The 25,229-nt window shown below is 37.1% G+C and overlaps 1 protein-coding gene across 1 annotated transcript in view; it reads right to left on the reverse strand.

Annotated features, from left to right (window-relative positions):
- The window catches only part of ephb1 (EPH receptor B1), a 240,319-nt gene that overhangs the window by 145,622 nt on the left and 69,468 nt on the right, over positions 1-25,229 (reverse strand). The window contains exon 2 of the mRNA XM_084119768.1: positions 10,426-10,490. Within this exon, the coding sequence (XP_083975894.1) occupies positions 10,426-10,490 (65 nt within the window). The remainder of the gene's footprint in view (positions 1-10,425; positions 10,491-25,229) is intronic.

Raw genomic sequence — 25,229 nt, forward strand, 5'->3', positions numbered from 1 at the left:
ACGGGAGAGGATTTATGAATGGCAGTAAAGCGACGTAACTGATGCTGGTAGGTCACATGACAGTAACAACATGGTAAATGTAGGACATCCAGATTAGATTCATACTACACACATTCATACTATACAGAACGTAATTTTTTTAGCGCTCATGAAGTAATTACTTATTCAAAATAAGTATACCTACTCAAGAGAGTATGCAATTTTGGACGCAGCCAGTATCTACACTGCAGGTCCCTATGATAAAATGCAACACATCAAGATCACTGGAAGAGAGAGAAAGAGCCTCAGCTGATAATGATGTAACATAATTAATTACTTTTAACACAGTTTAACAGATTTGAAACATTCCCCTGAATACACACATTCACAGCACACACACACAACAACAAATTCCCTCCACAAGGCTGGAGGCGCACACAAATAAACGGCGAGAAAGAGGTCGACAAAAATGGCAATTTGAGGATTCACAATCTCAGACTGTCTATAAAATGGTGATGAAGTCATTAAAACTGTCCAGTGTGCAGGACAAAAGTCAAATTGTTTTGAAGCCCTCTGGCTTGGACTATAATGATCATGCTCATAAACTCCCGGACTGCACACTTTCATCAGCTCGGATCTCAACTAGAGCCGACCGTTTCTCTGCCTGGGATTTACAGGTCTGCTCAGACCCAGGAGGGGTCACAAATATATCAGAGAGAAAGATGTGGAAATACATTCTCCGCTTTAACAGATTTAATTTGGGGACCTTCATTATACAGTGTAGTTCATGCTACACCGCTGAGTAAATTTCCCCTCAGGGATCAATAAAGTATATCTAACTGTAATGGGTGAGAACTGGACCTGTTGTCAAACCAACACATTAATCTCCAGACACAGTCAGAGGACAGAACATTAAGCACATGGATTGAGTTAGCCGTGCACTTCGATTTGAATGCATACTTAAAAACTATGAAATATGGAAGGCCAACAAATGTGTACAATATGACATATTTATAGAGTTTAGATCTATGCTACTCAGAATTACAGTCAAGATTCTGTTTGAGAAATTAGATCGATACACTACAAGATACTCACAGGGAGCAACTGACTTTTTTGTTGTTTCGTTCCTCTGTTTGACAACATTTTATTTCTCTGTACCACTTTGCAATGTATGAAAACATAAAAAAACGGATATCATTTTTCAATGAACGTTGGAACAATATTTATCTGGCATAAAAATAAGGATATCAAATGTTCGCAATATCAAACCTGAAAACAAAAAAACGACAATATTTGTAATTATATATATATATATATATATATATATATATATATATATATATATATATATATATATATATTGCAATATTAAAATACACTGAGTCAAAACAGCAATAATAATATATATTTTTTTATATTATATGTTTTATATAGCTATATATATATAACTATTATATATATATAACTATTTTAAAATATGAATATGTTAATTAAATATAACAAAATATTTAATTAACATATTCATATTTTAAAATAGTTATTTAATTAAAAAAAGGCAACATGTTGCAGATGGACTCCTGTGAACACTAGTGAGTGACTACGTCCTCTGAGTGGCGCAATCTGTTCAACCATGTGTCATGAATCCCAAACCATTCTGGTTGTGGGTTCGAGTCCTATCTGGGGCAACTTTGAAATTGTGCATAAAATTGTCATTTGAATTCCTTTAGGCTTCCTGTAGCTCAAACAGTAGAGCGTTGGTGCTTGCAACGTCATGGTCATGGGTTCGATTCCCAGGGAAAGCAAGAACTGATAAGAATGTAAATGTGTTGCATTGAAATGCAATGCAAGTCGCATTGGATAAAAGCGTCTGCCAAATGCATAAATGTAAATGTAAATGTAAAATGTACTGGAATTGGTAATATGTTTTTTTTTTTTTAAATCAGTTTAAATGAACAATCCAAATAAAGGATTCTCAAATGAGTCAAAAAAAAAAAAATCAATGACACAAGAGGAATACACATTCTAGGAGAGGGTGTTGGATAAAAATGACAAAAAATTTCGCTTAGTAACACAGTCACTTTTTTCCTGATATTTTTGCCAGTTTTTTTTATATCGACTCTGTAGGGCAATGATGAGAAGAAGGGAAAATGGGATCGGGAAATTATGCAACAGAGTCTTGAACTCCCATTTCCCTCTTGAGCATCATGACTCGACATGTCAAAGCACACGCACTAAGAGCTAGGGCCCCAACCTTGTCACTTTCAGAAAGGCACACAAGGTTTAAAACAAAAAAAAAAAGAGGAAAAGAAAAAGCAGCAGCAAAACAAAGGTATTCCATCATCCGTCACCATAGCAATAATGGAACTCTCCAGGACCCCAACATCCATTTCCCATCTATGACAAGGCTTTAAATAGCCCTGTACGTGTGGCTGGATATATTTTGGTTCCACAGCGCATGTATGTGCGGGTTAAGAGTGTTCTTAAACTGAATAATTCAGTCGTGAGATGAGAGTAAACAGGGTTAGCAAGAGAGGTGGAGAGACCTAAGAGGAAAATAATTACCCCTCAACTAAAGTTCACCATAAACACTGACCTCTGGCTCTTAACTTCTCTCTAATATAGTTGTATGGCTGTTCTAACGGTTTATGGCCTAGAAATTTAGTCTGAATAAGATTTCTTGCTCTTAATGAGAGAGCATTGGGAATCGAGAATAGGTTTCAAAGGATTGAATTGATTCTTTCAAAGGGAATAGACTCCCCTATATTAGCCCTATTCAGTTCAATATAGCGAGTCATTGCTTGGTAATATGGGAATTCCGATTCATTTCCACAAACGGGTTCTTTCGACCAGTTTGTTTCAATGAATCTGTAAAAAAAAAAAAATTGCAGCCATTCTGTCAAAGTGTCATCATGTCACACATTCAAATAAAGCCATACTGTATGTGTGAGTGCATATTGCTGACTTCTATTGTATGTGATGTCACAAAACCCGCGTCCTCAGGGACATTCTGAAACGCTAACATGGCTTAATGCATTAGACTGATATTAAAAGAAAGAAAAAAAATAAGAAAAAAGAAAAGAAATGAAAAAAATATATATATATATTTAAAATAAATAAATAAAAAACACACCGTGAGGATTCATTTCAAGAGTCAATTGAACCCGGAATCTGAGCCAATTCCAAAAATTTTGGAATCAAGCAGCCCTACTTGATAGTGATAGAGGTGTTCGGGACACCCCCAGAGTCCTTTTGATGCAGGATGGTGCCGCCCCCTTACAGTATTATGAACCAATGAAATTATTTTTCCATCTATAAATGCATGGATTTACCAGGCCGACCACTTCACGTGAAGCAAATATTTTATGACAGACCTCCTACATTCTTGAACATTTGCTGGCTGACTTGCCTGAAAGCCCCCCATCATGAGCTCTAGAAACACTGGAGAAATGTGTCATATTTGGTTTGTCATGTTATAGTGGCTTAAAATATTGAGACGGGGTGGTTTAGTGTTTAATGTGTTGTGTTAATGACCATGAGTTACAGAGAGAGAGAGAGAGTTTTGCCCAACGACCCAGTGCCTACTGCTGTTAGAACATGACGGTACTCATAAACAACCATTCATCATATTGGCCTCCAACTGAGAGAGAAAGAGATACGACTGTCCAAATAAGACCAACAGGTGATGCATGTTCTGATATAAACCTGGAAAAGATGAAAATACTTGTACTTAAATGTGCAAGCATTTTTGATTATTTTCACAAAACTTTCATGCCCCCCAGAATATTTTGTTGTATGGATATCTGAACATGCAATAACAGCCTCTGGTTTTAAACAAAAATCACGTTTTAGTCAAAGACAATGTCCGGATTGGATGCAGAACAATGATCAAAACATAGATTAAGTAAATCGAGTTCATCAACACCCCCAAAGTTCGTACAATCCTATACCTCTTTGTAGGTTCGACATTTCATTCGGTAATGTTAGGCAGTTTTGATTTATATGCTGTTAAATGTTTGATGATCACATTAGCTTACATGTGCGTAAGGAATCTTCTACCGCTTCTTTCTGCTGCTTCTTCGTTTATGTTTGGATCCGGAGATTCTGTACTATTTCAGAAGATGCTAAATAGCGCCCCCTACCGTATACCAGTGAAAACGTGGATTGCTGGAAAAACTTGTCAATGGCAGGGAAGCATTGTGTCATAAATTACAGAAAAACTTGTCAATGGTGGGGAGAGAGTTGAAAGATGTTCAGAGTGTCAGAGGGTTTGAGTAGGATAAAAGCAAGACTTACCCACCTCTAAAAGCCACCTACAAACAACACAAATGCCTGTTGATCACATTACATAATGCCACACGGTCTCTTTCTGTTTAAGTCCCCAATTCTTGGCCAGGATAAACTGCAAAGTGGACCAGACTTTGTGCTGCCGTCAAAAGTTTGGCTCTGTGTGACTAGACAAAAAGAGATCTCAGCCTTTGTAAAAACCTGTCTTGTTTTTAGGACAGGACATGGCGCGCCTCAAATCACCTCCTTGAAGTGGCCTCGGCTGAGTAGTGTGTATATGTAGCGCTGCTGCTAAGTATAAAAGAGAACAAGACATTAAATATACAAGAAAGAAGGGCAGATATTCTCGTGTACATTCACTTAAGTGATCTGAAGGCAGAAAATACAGAGAGAACATCTATTCTCACACACACCTCGACTAGGAGAGCAAGAAAAAAGCCTGTGGACGCTGCCACTTGTCACTAAGTGTTAACTCAAAACTAGCTACAAGTCCATTGCAGACTTCACAAACACATACTCTCGTCCATATGGGTTCTTAAGTGACACAAAGCACTTAACACAGAGAAATCACTTTAAAACACACACGTACTGCACCTAGAAGTGTGTGAGGGATTGCACTTTGTGTATCGCTGTTGCGGGCCATCGCTCTTCGTGTTCTTAATGTGCTCGAGTAGAGATGGCTCTCTCTCTCCCTTTCCCTCTTGATAATTTGGTGCAAAACTACACTTAACCTCAGGTTCATACTAAAATAAACCAGCAGTGCACACTAAAAACATTAAAATAAGAGATTCTTACATTTTCTGAGTTGTCTGCCGTCTTACCGCCAAAATGCATGAAGTTGTATTAAAAATGTTCGGGAGGAACATGTTCAAATGATCTATCCAATCAGCATGAGTAGAGGCCTATACGTAGTTGACTGACCTATGCTCCTCGACAGTTTTCAGCATCCCTCCACCACCCTGACTCCTCACTCTTGGCTGGTTCCTACCACAGCCAGGAATACGGGGGGAGTTCTCTGGGTTCAAAATACCGAGCTCTGAGACAGCACACCAAAAACGCAAACTTTTTTTTTTTACTTATAATCTGATTATTTGTAAGTGTGAACTTGTGAATTGGGTGTTCTATGTAGTTTCCAGTGCACCACAAAGACGTTTTTAAGCACAATTTTATGTAACATGGTTGCTAGGGTGTTCTGTGTAGCATAGCAACATAGCAACACCCTAGCAACCACACAGAGATGGAAATGTGTCACATATAGCAGGTCAACTGTAGGCACATACTTACACACACATACTGCTAGAATTTTAAATTGTAATAATATTTTACAATATTATCAATTTCATTTTATTTTTCAAAAAATAAATGCAGCCTGGTGAGCATAAGAAACTTCTTTCAAAACCATAAGAAAAAAAAAAAAAAAAAAACTTCTTTTTTTTTTTAACAGTAGTGTATACAAAAACCCTCATTTTATTTTAAGGATGTCTAGATATTTGAACTGAAAAACAACAACAACAAAAATATTGAATCAGAAATATTTCTTTGCAGTGCAAGGCAAGCAAAAGACTTCCCCAGTGAGAATGAGTGTGTGAGATTAGAAAAGAAAGGGGGAAAATGAAAGATGAATAAAGAGGGAATGGAACAAAGGGCATCTGAAAAGCTGCAGGCACATGGTTGGCTGTGATTGAGCTAAGAGAAAACAGCAAAAGATAGTGACCGTCCTTGTTTAGCTTGTCAGAGAGAAGGATAGAGGGCTAAATTGCTTTCAGAGGAACAGAAGAGCAAAAAGACTGGGTAGACTTCAATTAAGGCCTTTTTTTAATCTACCACACACACACACACTCATGCAACACAAGAGTCTTTTTTCTACAACAGCAGCCAAGGCATCTCAATTGGTACATCCAGAGAAACTACTGAAGGGAATCATGAGGCACAGAGACAGAGAAAGAAAGGCCTACGATAGAAAATAAATCTCGTATGGCTCAGAATGTAATGCATGTAATTTTTTTGTTGTCGTTTACTTTTTAGTAATTTTTGGACCTTGACTGCCTCTATGCTTTAAGCAGGGTTCCTGCAGGTTTCAGTTAGTCAAATTTAAGACCTTTTTAAGACATTTTAAGACCATAAAGATTGAAATTTAAGACCTACACGACGCATTGCCAAAAAAATATTCAAATCAAAGAATTCATTTTATTTCAATGAATTCAGTAATTAAAAAAGAATTAACTTAATTTACAGATAAAGCAATCACATTAGTAACCTTCCACACCCAACAACGTGTCAGAGAAAAGAACAGAATCAGATATAATTTTTTTTTATAGAAAATTGTACTTTGCATATTATAGGCCTACTGTAAAAAACACATAATTAGTTGATTTTAGTTGATCATAACTAGAGATGAAATGGCATGAACATTTCATTTAATTATTATAGTGCCAAAAATTATCACTGTTATCACAGAATCCTGTTCAAAAAGTACTAATACTAGTACACAATAAAATCAATTCACCAAGTTTTATGTCGAAAAACAGCAAATAACAAATAAAATTAGCATCAATACACACTAACATAAACATTAAAATAATACGATTAAAAATGATAGCCAGATTTTAAAAGTGTCTTGCAACATGTTATATACTAACATGTACAAGTTCAAATAAAGTTAACAAAAAAGGTTTTTATAAAAAGATAAACCTCACATATTTCAGACTTTATCTTTTTTGACTCATTCTTTTTATAAAAAATTATTTACTGACATTTACAATACACTTTAGCTTATCTTTTATTATTAATAGTAAAATTCGGTCCGATTTTCCCGTGGCGTCTGTCGTTGTTATGCAACCATGCCCTGCGCTCTCCACAATGACAAAAAAAAGTTTTAGTGGCTAATGGATTTCCACCGCCGAAAAACGCTTGCTGTAGCTCTGCTACAAGATTTATTTACGGAGAAGAGAAAAACACCCGTAGTGTTTGGGTGCACCCGCATCCTTCATGTCTTTTTTCATGTCGCTGTGCCTGGAAAAAAACGAGCGCGTCGCTTCAGTTATAAGCGCGCTTACCGCGCGCCTACATTTGAATGAACTTGAGCGCGAAAAAGACGCGATATGTGAACTGCCTCTTGGCGAGCGACTTCGATACTTATTGCTACTTTGTAATAACTTAATGCGGCCAGCGTTTCTGGAAATGAAGAGGGTAAAATCTTTTTTAAGACCTGACTAAATGAAATTTAAGACCACGGATGAAAATCTGCCTGTTTTTAAGACGTTTTAAGGCCTTAAATTTAAAGTTCAGAATTTAAGACTTTTTCAGTCTTTTTAAGACCCCGCGGGAACCCTGTTTAAGTGATTGTAAAAAATCATATTTACAGTAGAGCTTAAACAGTAGACCATGACACTAGCAATGCCAAGGCCTTTAGTTTCTGCTCTGAAAGCCGGTGAGTGCGTGTTAGAAATCAGGAATTGTGAGAGAACACTGTGCTTGGTATGTTTTTCATCTTTAAATAAATCTTCAGCTGACAAAGTTTAAATCCCGTCTGGCTAGTGTGTTTCCCGTAATGTTTATGCATTGAGTCAGTAGGCGGAGAGCAGGCCGTCTTTTGTGGCTGTTCGAACACATTCGACCACATGAGCGTTTACACTACAAAAGCAATGCGATTGAATGTGTTTTCAACTACCTCTAGAAGTGGCCAAAAGTGGAAAAGCTCAAAACATTTTAGACCCCGTTTACACCTGTATTTAGCGAAATCTTGTGATCCGATCGACCAAAATGCATCTTCATACCAAGTGTAAACAGGGCCTTGTGCACCAAATCAGCATATTAGAATGATTTCTGAATGATTACGTGACACTGAAGACTGGAGTAATGATGCTGAAAATTCAGCAGAATCACAGGAATAAATTATTTTAAATTGTAATAATATTTCACAATATTAAATGCATTGGTGAGCATAAGAGACTTCTTTCAAAAACAAGTCACTCTGAATAAAAGTATTTGCCAAATGCATAAATCTAAATGTAATCGTCAGATTTGGAACAACAACAAGGTGAGTAATGATGACTGATCTTGACTATCCCTTTAGCTAAAAGTTTTTAAGCTAAAATAATGCCAACACTAATAAGACAATTTCTAGGTTTGTAGATTAAGTGTAAAAACACACATCCACATCCACACAGACACTGTCCCCCTGGCTAAATTTGTTTAACATATTCACATGTGACTGTCATAAACACCCAGCAGCATTGCTCCTGTTGCATGCTCAACTAAGAGGTCTTTCACGTGACACAGCCAGGACAATTCATTCAGATTCATATGGAGTGTGTGTCTACTTTCCCTTCCAAATCACTCAGACTCCGTCCGATCGATACGTTCACACATGCTAAATTACGATTGCTGTGACAGCAGAAAGGGAAATCATGGTATGGTACATACATCATATAATCAAGAGCACATCTTGAAGTCTCCTGGGAGCATTACACACACACACACACACACAAACTGGGGTGATGAATTAAATATGGGCTGCTGAAGAAGCAGCCGACCTCTGACCTCTGACCTCTGGGTGAGGGACGGGGCAAGCAGGCGTGAAAGGTAATTGCAGAGGCAGAGGGGAACAATTCCAGCTCAAGATGCGTGCGTGAGCCTTTTTAGCAGGAGTGGCCGGCTGAGGTCTGCGAGGAATTGGGGGATTTTAGGGATTTCTTTAAGAGAAAAGGAAGGGGTTGGGGTTAATGGAAAGCGAGATCTATTAGAGAAAGACTGATGCTGATGTGTTGGAGGGGCGCAGCTGTGAGAATTCGCCAAATGGTGTGAATGAATCGTGAAAGCAGTCAATTGTGCATGTGAAGGACGAGCAGGGTTAAACCTTCACATGTGACCCCAAAGAGAGAATGAAGTGATGAGAAAAGAGCCGAAGAGTAAGAAGATGGATGGATGGATGTGACATTTTCTGAAGTAAATGTGAGTGGTGCTAAAAGTTTAAAAATGTGTGTTTGCTCAAATCCTTCCCCTTAAGCAATAGTATTAGTGATGCTTGCCTCAGCAAACTGCACTAATTACAGGGGGGAATATGGCTGTCTGTCACATGATGAGCTAATGGATTTCCTCTCACTAAATTCCCTGTCCATCACTGTCAGATGTGTGTGTCATATGCCTGTGTGTGTCCTCCGGTGACCATCTGTGGATACTTTTATTATTTTTTTTTTATAGCACAGCTGGTCAAAAGAGAGAGAGAGAGAGAGAGAGAGAGAGAGAGAGAGAGAGAGAGAGAGAGAGAGAGAGAGAGATCCTGCAATCTCTTAGAAAAATTTAACAATATCTTCTCTCAATATACCATAGCTCACTCCAGTCAATCATATTATAATCAAGACTAATTTTTAGACCTTCTTTAAACAATTGGCTTTAACAAAATGTTCCATTTTTTTCTGTCCTCGAAGGAAAACAATTGCATGAATCAACTAAATCACATGATTTTTCACAGTAATGTGAAGTAAAATGATTTGAGACCAGTGAGATTTCAGTGTGGGTGGAGCTAGCATGACGAGCTAGCACACTGATAAAATCGCCAGTCAGTGTGCTATCATGCAAATATATGTTTCTACTCAACAACAGTATCCAACGGAAACAGTATCACTTTCTAAAGAATCTCCATGAAATAATACGGAAAACACTCAGACAGAACAATTTTGTGTGGCCTTATTGAGAGTTCAATGAAAGCTTTATATTTCTCTGCAGGCTGCGTCTGCCATCACAGTAGCCCGCTCTCCTCCGGACCACATTTAGATGGATTCAGAGGTGCTTTTTTACCTTAAGTGGACCCATTATGTCATTAAGTCTTTCTGAACTGTGGAGTGTAATGCGTACGGTGATTGCAATGAGGGTTTTGCTTTGTACCTAGCAGGGAGAGAAAGAGGTGTGTGCGTGTGTGAGACGTTGATCTCTTAATTTCACATTTCAGACACGGCACCTGTCGTACAAACATATTTTATGGCATATTTTAGAGTTAATCTGAAATTATTAGGCTCTCTTCATCTAGTAAGCTGTTGCTGAAGGGTGAATAGGAGGTGGTTTTGGTTTAATGTGCTTTTCTAAAAATAAAAGACACAGGGTAAGTATTTTAACAGTGTGAGCAGTTCTGCGGGTCATTTATTCACACAAACACACACTCACCCCTGATGAAGGGTACGCCGTCCACCCGAGCTCTGCTGTGGCGGTCCGGGTGTCCATTAATGTTTCTGAAAAGCAGACAAAAAGAAAGATTCATGAGGAATTATGAATATTTAGTTTAATGAGGAATTGTAATATTCATTAATATTAAATAAATCAATGAATATATAAAGTATTTATTTAATAAACTTTTTTGTATTATTTAATAAATATATTATTGAATGAATGAATATTTAACAATAATAATAATAATAATAATAATAATAATAATAATTAGTATTATTATTATTAAAAAATCCATTCAATTGATCAGTTAATCAGGATTGAAAAACACTGCTTTAGAGTAAAAACCCTGTACAGTGCCACTTTTGCACCCACAATGGCCTTGTGTTTCTGAAGACAGATCTAGGATAAGCTGTATGTATCTTTTAAGTGGTCAAGCTCTTGTCTGACGTTATCAAGGGAGATATCTTAGACCAGCCGGGAGAATAATCCACATACACACACTCCACAAAACACAGATAAGATGGATGAAAGTGATAGAAAACCTGGAGTGAAACCTGACTTGTCCATCAATGACCATAAAAGCAGAGGAAACACAAAATATTTGCATCCCTTTAAGTATTTATGTTTTTAAAAAAAGGACTTAATGAATATCCAATGCTACCTTTTTACATTTTCCAACATCATAAAAAAAACATTTTTTTATTATTTTTTTTATTATTAAATTATCCAAATGGGAATACAGTTAGCATTCAGTCTTTTTTTATTTATTTCATATTTTACTGACTTAATATATTATTGGAATTTGTGTCCCCAGATTGAACATCAGATGTGTTTTTATTGTGGAAATAATGATAGAACATTAAAGGAATACATACACACACACACACACACACACACACACACACACACACACTAACTAACTAAATAAATGTTTTTATTTCATGAAGATGAATTTTTGGTCTGTCCTCAACCTTGCGTTTCCGATTTCTTCTTGCTACAATAGCAAAAATGTACAATTGAAGTAAGCACTTTTTTTCTTCTTGCAATGAACTACTCCATAATTTAAAATAAAAAAAAGCATCAAGATTAGCAGCAAGCACACTGAAGCTCATCAAAGATATGAAACAGAACATCAATTGAACAAACAATTTCTTTAAATCACTTTATGAAACTGAAAACCGTTAGAACTCCAAAGGCGCACGTTTGATTTTCCATTTATGATATTGTTTGTATGCTCGTTTGCACGCATGAGTAATTGTTTAAACACTGTTCTGAACACTGCACACGTTAGTCCAGTGCTGTTGACTTCAGTTTTGTTGCACTGTAGGGTCTTCCTGCACTATAGCATCGTTAAAGTGCCACAAAAATTTCTGGAGCCAAACCACATCAGTGTAAACGGATCAGAATCCAACTCTTAAACCCACCAACGGCCATTCTCCTTCTACCCTTCCCTCTGGGTCCATCACACACACACACACAATGCATGTATATGACGCACTGTGACTTAATTGCATCCCTGTGTGCTCCCGCTCAGAGCGAAGCCTGTCACACCGGGATGGATATAACTAACGAGTCATGTCACAAGGGAGAGAAAAGATTAAGAATATCCGCTCTTTCCACAAAACAAAATCTAACGCTACGCACCGGAAGCCAACTGTCATTTCCACTCTCACTCTCTGCGTCCCTCGTATGTCGTATCTCAATCTCTCTGGAGTTAATCATGCGCTCTCTCCTTTGATTTCTCTGTATTTCAAGAGGAAGAAAGAGAAGATGATGAAGTAAGAAAGGTTTGCTCTCTTTCGGATAAATGATGAGAAGCAGATGACAAGCACTTGAGCTTCCAGCTACAGGATTCATAACATGATGTATAATTCTGTGATAACGTGACTCTCCTCCCCGGGCATCAATAACTCACCGCCGGCTGATCAAGAAAACACATAGCCTACTCAGTCATAAACCGTATTGTCGAGCGCTTGAGTAAAGCATAAATAAGGCTAGTAAAGTTTTAATCCAAGTCAGTGGCAGCCGGTAATGCCCAGTTAACTTTCTTAAAAACAACCAATTAAATTCGAATCAGAGTTCTTCAGTCTATCCATGTTCATTCTCTGTATGCAGGCAAGTTCCAAACCAAGAGCTGCACACTTTTTAGGCATCATTAGCCATCAACTCACTATACTTATATATAGGCCTATATATCGTTTTGAGGCCCAACTGTTCCAAATTAAGCAGCACTTTTAAAGCAGCATTGAATAATCTTTCATGAAAACATATTGTTATTTATATTTAGTTATACATACAAAGTCGAACAATTAATAGTCATATATTATAGATATATAGATTATAGATATTATAGATATATTATGTTATATATATAAAAGATTGTGATTATATTAACACATTGAATGATTTAGTTGTTATTGATCGGTGATGATTGATAAGCCTCTGTAGGAGATAATAAGCAGAAGATCATTCATTCTTTGATCAATTATGATTGGGAGAGCGGAGAGTTAAGAGCCAATCAGAGATGCTCTTTACTGGTGTGGGCAGGGCACAGTGTGATGAATGGAAATATTAAATCACTAGACTCAAAAAATGCACATTGTGGGTTGGCTCTGTTATTAAAATCACACGCCATAATTCAATTTCTCTAAATAGCACAGCCTGTGCGCTTTCTCCAGCAGCTGGTGTCTCAGAGGAGACAGACCTCTGTACATTACTTCCCTCAGGAGATACATCCTCCTCCAGAGAAATCACTCTCAGTCTGTGTGTGAGAGGAGAACAGGGTGGTAGGTTCAGAACTTAATGGTTTTTGAGGTCATATCAGCTTCAAGCTCATTAATATGCAACATGCGGCCTATGATAAATTATCATAATGGAACAAAGGGATCATGGAATCTTGTTAGGATGCAAAACACCAACAAAGAGATGCAAAATGGAGACCACCACAGAGACCAGAGAGGAAGAAGGTGCAAGCACAGAGTAGATCACATATTTCATGTATAATAGTAAAGTCAATCTACACATAGTGACCCTCTTTACCTGTCATTTCACAAAAAATTGCTTCCTTTTATTTTCTGCTTTCTTTGGGTTTAGAAATTCACTGAGCTATTTGTTTTTGTTTTAAGTCGTCCGCACCCATCGTGCCGAGCTGAAATCGGTTACGAGGGGAAAACCAGTGTATTAATTCGCTGACATCAAATAGGGATGCACAATATTACATTTCTGACTGATATAATTAAGCCAATAATTATTTTCATGGTATAGGCCTAGATGAAAACCGATAGATAAACTCATTTAAAATACAAGTGAATATAAGCTTCACAACATTATAACAAAGTATGAAAAATGGATATTAATCTTGACATTTGATAAAGATTACCTTTAACAGTCTTATTAAATGAGTGTTTTTAAAGATTAACTTTACAGTGGCTGTGTAAGAATGTTGGTGTGTTATTCGCTTTTTGTATTGCCAATGTGTGAACAGCTTATAACGAAACCTAAAAACGAGACCTTTCCGGAGACCACCTGTGCAGAATTCAATTGTGTCCGATACGTTTTCCGGTATGTGCCGACTCGCGCGTGATCCACTCTGTGCTATTGTGTCTCTGGAACGGAGCAGACTGTATGTGCGCTGCGGTGGTTCGTGTGACACTAACATGAAATCAGACTTCATTCACCCCAATTTAAAGCATGTTTACACTATCTGAATCGTTCCCTATCCCCTATATAGTCCACTATGAGTCATTCACCATGTAGAAAATAGAAATTGTGTGAACAATTGACCGATTTCAGCCACAGCTTCAGCGCCTATTTATAATGTAGGAGGTGGGACGCTTCAGATTCTAGAGAGCATTTGATTGGACGGAAAATCTGATGAGAAGCTGAAGTGCAGATAGATCCATATCACTGATCCATATTGGCAGAAGTGAGAAACTGTAGGTTTAGAATGCTTGTATCTTCTAAAAGCAAATTTTGTCATTGATTTGGAGCGCATTTAGCTTATAGATAACAGTAAGGGTAAAATATGCATACTAAAAGCAAAAGCACTTCAATTTTGATTTCATGGGGACTTTAAATAAGCAGTGCCAACATCTGCAAAATATCTCCTTTAGAGTTCAATGGAAAAAAAAAGGAAAAAAAATCATACAGGTTTGACAGATTTATTTTTAATTTTTTTGAACTATCCCTTTAAAAGCTTAGCTTTGCAATTTGTCTATCTCAAAAGCCCACTCTCGTCCTTAAGACACCGATTACAGTGCATACATGTCTATTATCCGTAACCGTACTGCAGACAAAGCCACCTATCCTAGAGCCCCAGCTCACTGGATTTATTACCAAGCAGAACTTCACTCCCAAAACTTGCAGAGCCACAGTGCAATAAGCAGAGAGTCTGTTTTAATCAGAAATGTGGTCCTGAGAGCCTGAGTGATGTCACAGGCCTTAAATAAAGCTGTGTAAATAGGCTTATTCATCTGGCTGGGTCAGAGCGCTGACTTCCATGACAGTGGAGGAATAACCTTCACCACGAAAACAGCCGCATCACTCACCCATTGGCAGGCGGGGTCAATAACCCACAACCCCGAGAGCGCTCGACCCTGTCTCTTTCTGCCTGTCGTATTTACACTAGGCGTTCGGGGATGAGACTTTAATATTTAATGCAGGATAGTGCCAGTACAGAAAGAGCGCATTAAACATTGAGCAGGCCTCCGTTCTCCGATCAATACTGTGGTTCTCACCATGAAATTGCTCACCTGCAGACACACATATGCAACAGGCCCGTCCAGAGCAACCAGCGTGGCATGATATTGACCAAAACCTTAAACCACACAGAGAGAATTTCTGATCTAACCTTAAACAATTCTGACCAGTCAACATTGTTGGAAACTACTTTACATCTGTAGTACACCAAGATACAAGCTACTTAAAATTTAAAGCAGTTCAACTACAGCCAAGCTCCTCTTGAAGTAAAAAAAAAAAAAAAAAAAAAGTATAGCTAAACTAATAACAAAGCTTTTATCGGGGCCAGCTCTGTTAAAATCAAGCGGCAACCTTCCTGTCTCTCTCTTGAATCCAACACGGAAGTGACTTAAACTGCAATTCATCGACTGGCCGCTAGAGACAGGCTCCAAAAGAGAGTTAATCCCATAGACCCCCATGTTAAAATGCCCAACTTTACAGCAAAAAAAAAAATGTTTACAGCCTGGTACAAAAAGTGGTTTTGGTCTATATAGCTAATTTTGCCCTTTATGGCAACTGTGAGGGGGTGAATTTCTTTTATAACTCATCCGTTTAAATTATATTAAGCCTTAAAGTTTGCATAATTAAGTGCATGGTCACTTGAGTGATAGGTGTATTGCCGCTGCTGTCACTACTAGCCGTTTGTCTGCTATCTGTTAGCCGTCACGTCATTGCCCATTTTCGTTTATCATATAATTTAACTTAACCTAAACAGAAACAATTTTTTAATATGAGAATACATAGACGTGCACGCACACACACACATATACTGTATGTATATTGTAGAAAGTTGCTCTGTCTTGCTCTGCAAGAAGACCGAGCCGGTGCAGTCATCCTGTCCTCCTGCTACAGAGAGCCTTCAACATGCCGACCACCAGTGTTGGGAACGTTACTTTAAAAAAGTAATTAGTTATAGTTACTCACTACTTGTTCCAAAAAGTAACTGAGTTAGTAACTGAATTACTCTATAATAAAAGTAACTCGTTACCAGGGAAAGTAACTATTTGTGTTACTGTTAAAAAAAAAGTTGCTATATGTCAAAGAATTTGGAAACACTTTGCAGTTTGAATGTCCTGTATAAACAAAATTACTGAGTATGTTTTTATGTTTTCACTGCTCGATCGCGTCCGCGCCTCACACACACACACACACGCGCGTGCACATAAATGTAAACACTTTGCGACTTTTCGATCGCGCCTGCGCCTCTCTCCCTTTCTCACACAAACACACACACACACGCACCACATTCCAGCATTCCAATCTTTAAATCGCAGCCTGCTCCAGAGCCATGTTCAGAGCTAAGGCGGGGCTACAGATAAAGAACCCGCGTATCTAACAGTAGTTCCGCATTACATTAATTAATTTGCACGCGAGTTTTATTTATTTTTATACCATGTATTCTCCGTGTAAATGTATGCACCGAACCGTGACGCCCGTACCGTTTCGGTTCAATACGAATACATGTACCGTTCCACCCCTAGTTCTTGCCTTTTGACCTCAATGAATTTGAAGTGGTATATCTCCACCTTGAAAATGCCAACTTTTCATCGGATTGCTCCTGACTCGCCATCTCTGCTGCTTCATCGAATCTCTGTTTAGCTTGTGTGTGTGTGTGTGTGGCGCGTGTGCTGGCATGTGTAAAAACACTGGCTCTGATTGGCTACCATGAAACACATGACTCTGCTTTAGCCAATCATAATCGCTTACCTCGTTATTAACCCACCTCCTCACTAGCTGTGCGAGCCAGGGGTGCGTTCGGATTACACAGTTTATCAGAGAATGTCTAATAGAGTTTATTCAATCAATGCATAGTAACGCACCGCATTTAACGTCCAGTAATGTTAACGGCGTTGTAACGACGGGAAAAGTAATTAGTTAGATTACCCCGTTACTGAAAAAATAACGTCGTTACCTAACGCCGTTCTTTTAAACGGCGTTATTCCAAACACTGCCGACCACACGAGTCCTCCTCCAAAACAACTGATGAAGACAGCGCTATGAGTTGGACACTGACAAGTAAGATTTATGTTTAGCAAACAAACAAACAAACAAAATCGGCTAACTTACTTGTAGTGGTGCATGCTTGTGTACTATTTAAGTTAACGTTTCAGTGCACGGTGATATAAACTGGGACCTATGTAATGTTAGATATTGTTTGGATGTATGGCTATAGATAGCTAGCTTAATTGATGCTAAAAATGCTTTAAAGTTGACAGTACTGTAACTGATCAAGTTAAACTCACATTAAAGTAGTTATTTAGTTAAAGCGTGCAATGTTAAAAATCTTGTGTTCTATTAATTGCTGTATTTTATCTGTTTGCTTGTTTTTTTTTTTATTGTATGTAATTGTATTTTTGTAATAATTTTTTTGCCATGAAGATGGTCACAGATGCTGACATGGCATTAAATAAAACTATACTGATACTGTTAAAGCGTGCTTATTCTTAAGGTTGGCTGCATTAACAGTTTAGCTTTCTTGTTTTTTTCCCCCTCTTCACATTAATGTCATAGCCTCTGTCCCTGCCGACCGTTCACACTGGCAGAAAAAGGAAAAATGATGAAGGAAAATATGATGTATGATGTATGGTGTTGGTTATATTTTTTTCCTTTGTGCACTGGCTAAGGAGATGAGTCTTTGAGTATGAAAAGTAACTCACTGAAAAAATAAAACCAAAGTTTTTCTGAGATAATGTGTTATCTAATCTTGTTAAAACGGTTTTCATAAAATTGGTATCGAAAAAAGTATTGTTCAGGATATTGTTTATGTATATATGTATATAAATATATTCATGCACACCTATAATCAAACTACAGTGGCAAAACCTAAAATTTAGAAATGTACATATTTACAAAAATATCTATGTGGTCATATAATGAATGAATGAATGAATGAATGAATGAATGAATGAATGAATGTCCACATCAGTTGTCATGGTCGCAACTTGTTAGGATAAAAAATTACAATTATAAACATGGTATAGCTATGCCTGAAAATTTATAATTAAACGTACAGTATGGGATTTTTTCTCCACTAGGGGTCGCTAACCTATTTACAATAACAAAGGCGTAGTTTGATGACGCAACATTTGCTAAGAATTATGGATGTTGTCGTCAACGTCAAGCCGACCGATCTAATAATGTTTATGGATGACTGAATACATCGATGTTTTTGTCATGACTGTGATATGAAGCAGTTCGGGATTGCTAAGAGACAGCTATCAGCTCCAAACCGCTCCAAACGCGACGCGAGTCCCTCGGATATAAAAGGAATATGGACATTTCATTCTACCGAACTACACGCAGAATCACTACTCACAGGTCAGTTTATTAGACAAATTAAACTTGTGAGGTAACGCAGCGCTGTTTCACTTGGTCTAACATTACACTAGCACACTAAACTGCATTTGAATGTGTTGAAATGTAACTTATGTGTTAGTTTGTCTGTATGAGACTAACGTTAGCAGTAACGTTAAGCTAGATCAACATTAGAATAACATACAGATCATATTCTGACATTTTATCATTGTTGAACTATATAACATTGATTAGTTTTATGTAAATGTGCTCACCTGTTTAATAAAGTACATATAGGAGCGGTCGAAGTCTCGGACGTGGAGCTCTCGTTTATATACTGTATATGGGAGCTCTAGGCATCTCGAAAACGCCGCGCTGATATCGATTCTCGTTTTAGTTCTCCTTTTTTATCCAAAGTCTGCTTGCCATGGTCCATAATGTTTGAACGAAACAACAACAGCGTGCAGATAGACATTGCGAACTACAGTGGTCCACGTCTGTCGTCTTGGTTACTATCAGAGGGCTCTGGTTCATAGCTCTGGTTACCATGGCAGCACGAGCGGAAACCAGGGACAACGCGGATATGACGCCATTGACTGCGACATAACGGAAATAAAGACACGGTCCGTGTCTTCGAATTAAAATATTAATTTCTCTGGATTTAGAAGTTAATTGGAACTGTCTGGATAATGTAAATACACAACTTTAAAAAATATATAACATAGATATAGTGATTTTTTATATTTTTAAAGCAAAAAAAATACATATTGTGCCTTTAAAACTTAAATCAACACTGTATTTATTTGGCTCAAAACCAATAAAGAGTTTTCTCGTGCTGAATCTTGAATAGGGTGTAATCACTTGAGTGGATACATTTAGCACTAATACTAAAAAAAAAAAAAAATTATAAGTGAGTCTAAAACTGATGATAATTTAACGATAATTTAGATGATAATATAATTTGATGTTAATGAACTGTTTTAAGTATCTGTGTGGCATTTGATAGTTCCAAAAAAATGTTTTATATATTTTTATATATATATTTTTTTTTTTTTTTTTTTTTTTTTTTTACTGTCAAATGCCACACAGATACTTAAAAAAGTTCATTAACATCAACCATCTAAACAAACCAATTCCCTACGAATCAGTCCAACAGTCCAACACGTGAGAGAGCAGGTATTCTGACGAATTCTAACAGTCATTTGTCACGGTCATGTTGCTTAGGACAAAAGATTCATATCTACAGCTTGTATCGCTGACTGAATTTCAGCATCATTATTCTTTCGTTTGTTGATATAGCTACATTCTGTATCTGTATTTGCTAAAGTTGCTAGTTAGGGGACAACCAGATGGGGTGAAACAGGTCTCACATCAACCATGACCGAACCACACACACTTATCAGATACTTCAACACCTGTCCCTCCCACTGATGGGGTGAAAATGAATCCTGAGCCACATCTGAGTGTGTGTGAGTGAGACACGGGAGAGGAAATCCTTAATGGAGGCTGTAAGTCACACGTCGATGAACGGGGGAAATCAGTAAGTGTGAAAGAGAAAGAAAAGAAAGAGCGTGAGAGAAGGGACATGCTACGACTGATCGATTTAAATGTGAAAAAAAAAAACACATTAAGAACAATGGAGCAACAGCTTATTATCAGGATTCTTGCACAAGAAAGAGAGAGAGACTAGTCAATGTGATTGAGTAATTGGATCTTTCAGAGGACCAAATCCATTTAGATTCCTCTAATTATTTCTAAATTACATTTGTTAATTGCAGTTCCATAATAAGTTATTGTTCTAACTGTCAGGGTTTGTGTCAGATAAATATGACTCTAGTCTTACTCTCAGACAGACTGCATTTGCTGATGCACATTGGACACGCAAAATTACCTTTTGTGCAAGCTAACAAGCTGCAATCACAGTCTTTACACTATTTTCAGGAGTCAGTTTGCAATTTTTGTCTGTCCACCATAAAAAAAAAAAGATTTTCATTGAGTCAATCAGGAGTTTGTTGTTTTCTAATCTGGTGTGCATTTCCCAAAAGCATCGTTAGCCATGGCCGTTACCATCGTTACCAGAATGAAACATCTGGAAATATAGCAAAACTACGGGGAACAAAAATAGCTACAGTAGTCTTCAGCCATGTTCGTTATTTACAGCAATAATCTGACATTAATTCGACCAAACGGATTAATTAGAAGATGTTACTCCACCATCTGTGTGACGTCATTAACTATTGTTGAACCAACGTGGCTGGAATGACGGATGTGCAAGAAAGTTAATATTTTTTCGGGAAACAGTCTTGACTAGCTAGTTCGTTTCTTCAACAATGCATCGTACTATAAGTTAAGCAGCGAGTTACGTCGTTGCACTTGAAACGTACCCCTGATTTGGTGATTCTTGGTCAAAATAAAATGCAATCATGGACTAGAGATGCTATTTAATATATTTAAATTAAAGTGAATTTAGTCACACCAACATTACAATGAACTGTGTGAAAAATGCATCGAGATTATTGATAAACATCCCAATTAAAACATCTGGTTACACTTTATTTTAAGGTAACATAGTTACATTATACTTACTCAAATAAGTACTGATTAATATTAATGAACTACATGTACCTACTATAGAGTTACGGTTAGGGTAAGGGTTTTGTTTAGGGTTAGTTACCTGTATTTATGCATAATTTATAGTAACTACATATAGTAAAGTGTAATTATCCAATATCTACACTACTGTCATTAAGATTTATTATTTTTATAAGAATTAATCATTTTATTCAGCAAGGATGCATTGACCAAAAGTGATGGTAAAGACATGGCAAATGACTTTTAAATATATATTTCAAATAAATTATGTTCTTTTTTACTTTTTTATTACATTATAATCAAGCATTGATAATAATAAGAGATGTTTACTGAGCACCAAATCAGATTTCTGAAAAACCATGGAGTAATGGCTGCTGAAAATTCAGCTTTGTCATCACAGGAATAAATTAAATTTTAAAATGTATTAAAATATAAAACTTTTACTTCAAATTATAATACTTAAATAAATGCAGCCTCAGTGAGCATAAGAGACTTCCTTTTAAAAAAAAGTTAAATAAATATATATATATATAAATATATATTACAACCCCAAACTTTTGAACAGTTGTGAATGTGGTCAATAACATATATGGAACCAATAGCCTATATTGTGCATCCCTAATGTGGTCCAGAACCGAAATGTCCTGCTATGATGAGCTTGATTCACACCCTGAACACAAACCCGCAAGTGCAAGCTGTTCAAATATTCCCAAAGTGCTTTAAATGAACAAATTGAATTCCATGAAAATCCATTAAGTTCCCTGAAAGCTGTTCACTGAACACGCTCCCATACGATTCTTCACATCCCTGGGCTAAAGTCAGATGAACTCGTTTCTGTGAGACAGACTTCCAGAGTAGGACAAACTTCAACCTTGTCAAACACGGCTCCTAAACACAGGGAGCTGATCAGCTACAGAGAAACACATCTTCCTGAGTATTCCCCACGGCCAATCACAGCTCACGAAACAGGTGCAGAATGCCAAACAACCCTCTCAGCAGGCTGTCCTCCGAGGCACTTCTTTCTCTATCCCTCGTTCTTTATGGTCATAGATCATTTGCATGTATTAACATACTGGCAGAAATAGCGCTGAGCAAAATGGCCATCTTTAGTTCTCCCATAATCCCTCCTTCATTTTCTACACTACTACTAATGTATCCTTTCGCCCTACTCTTTCCATCCATTTCCTTCTTTTCTTTCCTCATTATGTTTTACAAGCGTTTTCCTTTTCTAATAAGTCTGTATAACCGCAGGGGGGTTTGCCATTTTATTGTTCAAAAGGGTGCTAACAAGTGCCCTCGGTGCACCCTTCTAAGGTGCAAACACACTGACAGCGTTTATATCGTTAAAGGTCACCAAATCATGTCCTACTTAGTCGTTCCTACAAGTCTGTGAAATAACAGTATAAAGCATAGTTGCTAGAAGAGGGCGACAGATTTATCGGTTTTGCAGATTAATCGACACCGATAACTGATTGCTGGAACAATCGGTTATTGGAAAAAATACATAGCAATTTTTTTTTCCAGGTTGCGTCCATTGCTTTGAGTAGCTGAGAGGGGTTTACAGACATTATACAGTATGAGTGCGGCCTCTAGAGGTGAAATAAAAACTATCACTAACGCCTCGTGGAGTTTGTTTTGACACGTGAGACTTCAGATGCGGATTTAAAACAGACAATGAAACGGTATACAGTACCCTACCATGTGTTTTCATATAATTATAAAGTAATTAATTTGTTGACTAGATGCTGCATTAGCGGAGAACAGCAGCATGTTTGCTGTCGAGGCTGAGAGGACTCTAACATTAGTAGTACCTCAAATGGTTAAAACAATGTGGCAAAAACACACGCAAGTCCGACCCAAATGTTTATTGTCAAGATTGTTGCCATCTATTTGCATTAGTTTATTTCCAGCTGGTCGTGCTAAGTTGCATATTTTAGTATGCACATATACATTTTAAAGCTGTATCGCTTAACATTAGAGAAATGTTTAATCAAAACATAAAAAATAAAAAAAATTATAATTAAAAGGTATAGTACATTTTCATGATTCAGTACTGTTTTTCAATTTTTGTAATAAAGTTCAGCACCATTTTATGTGTTATGTTTGCTTTCATTCGGTATCCATTTTAAAAACTATCAGTTGATTAATCGGTTATCAGCCAGTGTGGTCCAACCTAGTTATTGTTATCAGTAAAATCCACTATCGTCGACCTAGTAATTAATTACTTTTTTAGAGTAACTTACCCAACACCGTCAGACTAAAACTATAGCGGCCTAATTTACAGATAGTATTGCAAATTATAAACTAGTTCATACCTGTCATTTAAAATATTTATTTGAAACGTCTCTAGTAAATACATCTTTTGCCTCAGAGCCAACAAAATTGTGGCCAGGTGATGTAAAATAAATGCATTTTTGACCCCTCTCTGACATCTTCATCTGTTAAATTCTTTCCCTCCCTTTCTTCCTTTGTAAAGTCTTTAGTTCTTCTTTGGCACATTCAAATTAGTGCAGGAACACAATGGACAGTAAATGACATATTCGTGTTCATTAAACAGAATATGAGAAGGGCATGTAATGGGATTGAACAGATTTCTTCATCAAATTGCTCATAATTCATACTTAGCTATATATTAGGCAAATGTAGAGACACTAACTTCTGGATATGTGGTTTCTCTCTGTGGATATGGCACGCATAATGTTGATTACAGCCATTAAAGTAAAGAATATTACAAGCTGAACATTTACTAAAATCACATCTTCAGAAGCTGGAACGGAGCCGGCGTCTCAGAGCGCACCCAAATCACACTCACATTTACGAGAGCCTCCGAGCGCACATGTGTGCAGTGAGTAATGTTTTCAATCTCACATTTTCCCCACATCCCAGTTTAATTACATGAAATATGTTCAATCATCATTCTCTGGAGAACCAGCGGTAGCTTGTGTTTACGACCGGACGGCGTGAACGGAACGGGGTGTTCGGTCCCCAGTATTCTTGATAGCACAAAGCCAACCTCAAAGCTCCCTGAATAGCTTTACTGGAACATTAGATTCTCATGGAATGTTCCGTGGCATTCCGGAATCCCCTCGACATGTTAATGAATGTTCAACTGCCATTAGTGCTTTGAAGTGATTTATATTCTATCCACCTGTACAATCAAATCTGACATTATAATGCATGCGTTTTTTTTCCATCTCCCATCATGCTAATTTTTATTCCTTTGAGATCAAAGCAACACATCTGAAATGTTAAACGACGCATAAATCTAGTTGTATTAAAATATGCATTAAAGATAGGCAAGAATTAATTGAATTATTTACAAGATATGCTGGTCTAATCGATATTAGCTAATCAGCAGTATAAAAATACTGCAGCTGATAAAATAGGGCATTTTCTAGTTTTTTTTCTAGTTCTAGTTTTTAAGTATACATTTTTAATTGTATACATATTTAATATTAAAATTAATAATTTATGTGAAGATCCTTAATTTATCGTCTAAAACGATCTAAACTAAATGTATAATAATGATCTAAATGATCTAATAATTATTGAATTATTGAAGACATACAGATTACAGACATACTTTTACAGATAAAATATACATATATACACACTAAATGTACATGTGAAATAATGCATGAAATAATGTAGAGCGGAGCCGGAAAGAGAAACAAAAGGAAAGAATGATCAAGAGAAGAAGGGAGTGAGGGAATTCGATAGAGAAGCTTTAATTGGCCTCTCATTCAAGCATGCACGTGGAGACATGAAGTCACTGCCTGCTGCGCTCTCATTGGTTTGTTCCTCGATGGGGAAGCCCGAGAGAATCCGACATTTCATTAACAGTTCATCTTTTAATGAGAGCTCAGAGGGACCAATCAACATGTAGTGTTCAACACACAGCGTTCCCCACGGAAACATACATGCTCAGCTCACAGGCCTCAACAGATGTATGCGCACATACACTTGCATACACTCCGCAATACAACAGGCCATCTCTGAGGTGGAATTTACCCTGAAGGCAAGTAAACTTAAAGTCGTCTGAGACACCCAAAGCTACATAAGAACAAGAGGTATTATGTTGCACTATACCAGTGGTTTTCAACCTGTGTGCTGCTATTTACTATTGATAAAAATAATAGCCTACTTTTGTAAATATACATAAAAATTAATAATATATA

This window comes from Abramis brama (assembly GCF_963993115.1).
Source record: "Abramis brama genome assembly, chromosome: 7".
Classification (NCBI taxonomy): Eukaryota; Metazoa; Chordata; class Actinopteri; order Cypriniformes; family Leuciscidae; genus Abramis; species Abramis brama.